General features: G+C 34.7%; 1 protein-coding gene across 1 annotated transcript; it reads right to left on the bottom strand.

Annotated features, from left to right (window-relative positions):
- Positions 1-273: 273 nt before the first annotated feature.
- On the bottom strand, positions 274-4,376 carry LOC111368122 (serine/threonine-protein kinase STY8-like). Its single transcript, XM_022989338.1, has 6 exons — positions 3,829-4,376; positions 2,345-2,466; positions 1,879-2,075; positions 1,608-1,782; positions 989-1,123; positions 274-742 (listed from the first exon to the last, which is right to left on the bottom strand). Exons 1-6 carry the CDS (start codon positions 4,139-4,141, stop codon positions 536-538), a joined length of 1,149 nt encoding a protein of 382 aa, XP_022845106.1. The 5' UTR covers positions 4,142-4,376; the 3' UTR covers positions 274-535.
- Between the last annotated feature and the right edge of the window lie 461 nt (positions 4,377-4,837).

Here is a 4,837-nt window from a genome sequence, read left to right as displayed (position 1 = left end):
TTTCGAAATAAAATATAAATTTAATAACATAAAAATGAGTCAAAGGTAGATTCAAAAAAAGGACCATGTTCCATGTCCCACCTCGATTTTCGAAAACGGACGAGGTCGTAAAGATTGATTATAATGCAGTAAAATCTTTCACACATTCAATACACTAAATTGAACTGAACTTTATTAAAGAAGAAATAGACGTCGAAATTTGATATCGAGTCCAACATAGCAAACGTGCCAAAAGATTCAATAAGTCAACCAACTGCTATAGACACCAGCAAGTAATTTAAGCCTTCACTACACAGGTTTATAACATTATTTCTAGTACAAGAGAGAAAAAGAAAAAGAAAAAAAAGGGACGCTAGAACATAAGCAAATGCAATATAGAAGCAAATAATCAAATAAGATATACACCAACCAAAAGATTTACAACACATCTTGTCATTGTAGAGTTTTTTGGCTCAGAAATTCCATAATTATGAGTTCAATGTTAGGAAATGGAGCTATAAGAAACATAGTCGAAAATCAGCCTGAGCATAAAATTTCAAGGCCCGCGATGCTTCCTAAAACAGAAACAACCTTGTTGTTGATCATGAGGGATCATTCCTCCACCTTTCGATGTGTCGATGACCTCTAACATGGAAACTACCTCATCCATTTCTGGCCTCTTATCTGGGTTGGCATCCCAGCATCGTTTCATCACATTAGCAAGGGAACTCGGGCAACACCTAGGTATCTCGGGCCTTAGGTTCTATAAAAAGAAGAGAGTCAATCACAATTTTTTTTTAACCACATTAAGCCTTGGCAAAATTTAGGAATCATTTATAAATGGTCAAACTTCATTTTCAAAAATGCATTCCAGTGGACCCACTAGTATCATCACCTTATCTACCATTTATTTCAATCTATTTATAAAATCATATCATTTATAAACTCTTGCCAAACAGAGGCTAAGATTGATAAATATAAAACATATAATGAAGAAAAATGCAAATACCTGGCGAACGACTGCTGATGTCACTTCTGAGAAACTAAGGTCGGGATACGGCATGTCACAACAATACGTCTCCCACAAACAGATGCCAAAACTGTATACATCACATTTCCTATTGTACGGGTTGCCATTGAGAACCTGAAGTTCATTATTTAGACATGCAGCTGACATTAATAGGACAGTCGTGGTCAATTTTTTATTTGTATTTTGTTGTTGACTCAGCCTTCTTTTGTTTAGTTTTGGTTTTTAGTTCTACCATCAATACAAGTTCGGCTTTTCATTCCTTTTCTAGGGGAATCGAAAAGAGGGAGAGGGACTGTTTCCAAGTTCTACGAGTTTAAGAGAAACCAATGCGAAATGGTTAATGATGCACTAGCTATTAAGTAATACGAGTTGAGCATGTCGGGTATATAGTACTACACTGGGCCTGAAAACATGATAGACAACATTGTTAACGAACTGTTGGAATGAGCAAACAGGTATACCATTTGACGAAGTTAAGAAGAATCGAGATAGTTTTCCTATAAACAAAAAGAGACGTGCAAGAACATGAAACATTTTTGACTTTGAACAGAGACTCCTAGAATGAGTATATATATCAAAGAAATGATGGATAACTAACCTCGGGAGCCATGTAGCCAAGGGTCCCGGTTTCTCCCGTCATGTCATTTGGATTCGAGGCTTCAACACGGGCAACTCCAAAATCTGCTATTTTCACAGTGCGGTTCTTGTCTAACAGCATATTTTCTGTTTTAACGTCTCTGTGAACAATCTTCTGTGAGTGAAGGTAACTTAACCTGCAAAACGGAAGATTGAATTTAATTTATCTACAGATCATATAAACAACAAATGAATATTAACGAAAAAGAATTCCAAATCTAAACGACAGGTACCCTCTGGCAAGATCGAGTGCAATCTGTACAACTACTTTGAATGCAAGCTTCTTTCTCCGGTTCTTTATAAGGTAAGATTTCAAAGCACCTCCAGGAAGATATTCAACGACAACACAACATATATTACTGGGCATCCCAATGTGACCATTTTCCGTTTGAATATTAAGTTCTGAAGAACCCATTGTTGCCCCGATAAACTGCATAACGGGTTTAGACACAAGCGATAAGACCAATAGTGCAAAGAGACAACCAAAGATAAAGTTTAAATGGAAGATAAACAATTATTTCCAGTAACTATAACAGATTTCCACTTATAAGAAGCATGCTTCTTGTGGAACTGGAATTGTCCCGGCAATGGTGGGTCCACATATGTTAAAGACAAACTCAACAAACAATGACAATGTGGTTAGAAACATGGCTCCACATATATCAAATAAATGCAAAGATATCAGAAATAGATTACGACCTTAGTTACATTAGGATGATCGAGTTTATGCCAAACTGCAACTTCTTGAGTAAAAGCTGTCCTTAATGATGAAATCTCAGCGTCTGTCCTGTGGCCCTCTTCCCCCCAGTCCAACAGTTTAACTGATCACCGGAAGCTACCAAAATGTTAATAATGAATAAAGTAAAATTCAATAATAAAATCACAACAATTATAGTTTATCGCATAGTAACTGTGCCAGAGCAACATTCAGTTCACTGGTGCAAGCCAATGCAAGTAAAAGAACAAAAGCTTATTTTACTATTCAATCAATCTAACATGATCAACTGATGGACGGTTAATGATTGTTTTGAGGGAATGAACAGAAAAAAGATTTGTGAAGCATTGAAAATCCTAATAAGTTTGCTGAAGAGGAGAGCCCAATTCGCTAAATTTTACAATGTCAAACCATAGTTAATCAATGTCGACAACTTTGCTCCCCTGTAAACCTCCCTTTATCTATGAGCCTAAGAAATTGGACAAACGAGTGTTGGATTATAAGAAAAGATAACCTACTAAATACCAGGGCCAAAAAAAAAAAAAAAAAAATGTCATATAGTCAATCCTAATGTTTATTGGGACTAACACTGAACTTCTTTCCATCATTATTAATCCATAGTACTATTTCTATCCTTGCTTAGGATCAGATTATTTTATACTCGATAATCTTATCTACAAAATCTTCAATTTAATAGCTCAAAAGGGTTATCATTTTCTTAAAGTTCTTGATAACAACACTAAACTATACTCTATGATGAATATTAAAATTAATCAATTTGCAAAGATCCCAGGTTCTAGGTTGAAATTGACATTAATTAATTACATTTGTTTATCATCAGACTAAACAATAATATCTCTCCTTTATCATGACTACACTAGAAGACAGTTTCTTTTTTTTTTTGGTTGGTTGTTAAAAAGTCAAACTAAACAACCAGTTGCTTCACATGAAAGTTCAGAAAAAACACCACCCCAAGTCATTACTGTCACCTCCAAATCCAATCCAAACCCGTGCCATAAGTCACGGATTCCATAAGTATATCCTAAAGACACCCCCTACGCCCATCCCAAATATTCAACCAACCAGATTATTATTATCCTGAAAATAATCAGTTTTTGCTATTGATTAGAGGTTTCTATGATTCTTTTCTTCTCATTTCACTTAATTTATCTGCTTAATTTTAACTAAAAAGACTGAACTTTTAGACTTACATTAATTTTGACAAGATTTTACTCTTTCCTAAAAGTACCTTTTGAAGCCCTAAAGAGCAGCTAAAAGGTGCTTTTAATCACAGCAAAATAAGCATATTTCTAATCAAAAGACAAAAACAAATGAAGGAAACTCACAAAATAAATGAGAAAAAGTAAAAGAAGCAAAATTAATTAACTTTTTAAAAGTGAAAAGTAATTTTTTATACAGAACAGAAAAATGGAGGAAAAAAAGATAAGAAGATGAAAGGTTGACTAACCGGCAACATCCTGACCATCATATATGCCACGGTGTACAGTCCCAAAAGTGCCACGTGCAATGACGCCCTTGATGATTAGCTTAGAGGGGTCAATCTCCCACTCGTGTCTCTGCCTCCTATTAGCGCCGCCGTCGCCGTCGCCGCCGATTGTGGTGGTGGTAGTGGCGGCGGCTGCGGTCATGGGGAAATCTTCTTGATTTTTCTTGTTTTTCTCCATAGTCCGAGCTCTACTGAGATGCCTCTCAAGTTGCTCATCTAAACTCTTCAAATCAATCTGATCTGCCCTTACAAACCCATCACTGTTCTTCTCCATTTTTGCAGTATTTTTCGAATAAGTTCAAGAAACTGAATTAACTTTCTGGGTTGTGGAGGGTTTTATTTAATTAACAGAAATTTGATTTGGAAATTAACAATATGATATGAAGATGCACAAACGGAAGGCGAGAGGGAGAGTGTGTATATAATTGTACGTATATTTTAGTATGTGTTTGTGTGCGAAAGGAGTATTATGATATGAGCAGCGCCATGTGGGCACATGGAATTGCCTGAAGACATCGTGTTTATGTGACCCACTAAAGGTCTCCTCTTATTTTCTCATTCAAATGTTTTTGCTTCTTTTTGTTGCTTATTTATTATTTTTCATTAATAATTATATACAATTTTAATTTGTGTCATCTCTTTGATTTTTCAATCACGAAAATTATATCTTTTTAAACCGACAAAAGATAGAAATTATCGAAGCAGGTAGATGAAAATGGGAAGAAGTTTTATATCTTGTATAATGCATTCCAATCTATAATGGATAAGGATCAATTTTATCGGGACATCTTTAACTAAGATTTTAATCAATTTTAAAAGATTATAATTTTTCTTAACGAATTGCGTGAGTTTGAATAGACTTTCATTCAATCTATAAGAATCTCATTAAAATGGTGAAATTTCAAAAGAACTTTTTTACGTATATTTTTAAATTTGAAATCCATACAAATCTTTTGAAATCCTTTTATTA

This window comes from Olea europaea, chromosome 18, assembly GCF_002742605.1.
Source record: "Olea europaea var. sylvestris chromosome 18, O_europaea_v1, whole genome shotgun sequence".
Lineage (NCBI taxonomy): Eukaryota > Viridiplantae > Streptophyta > Magnoliopsida > Lamiales > Oleaceae > Olea > Olea europaea.
The sequence above is the reverse complement of the archived record's forward strand: the minus strand, read 5'-3'. Positions and strand labels throughout refer to the sequence as shown.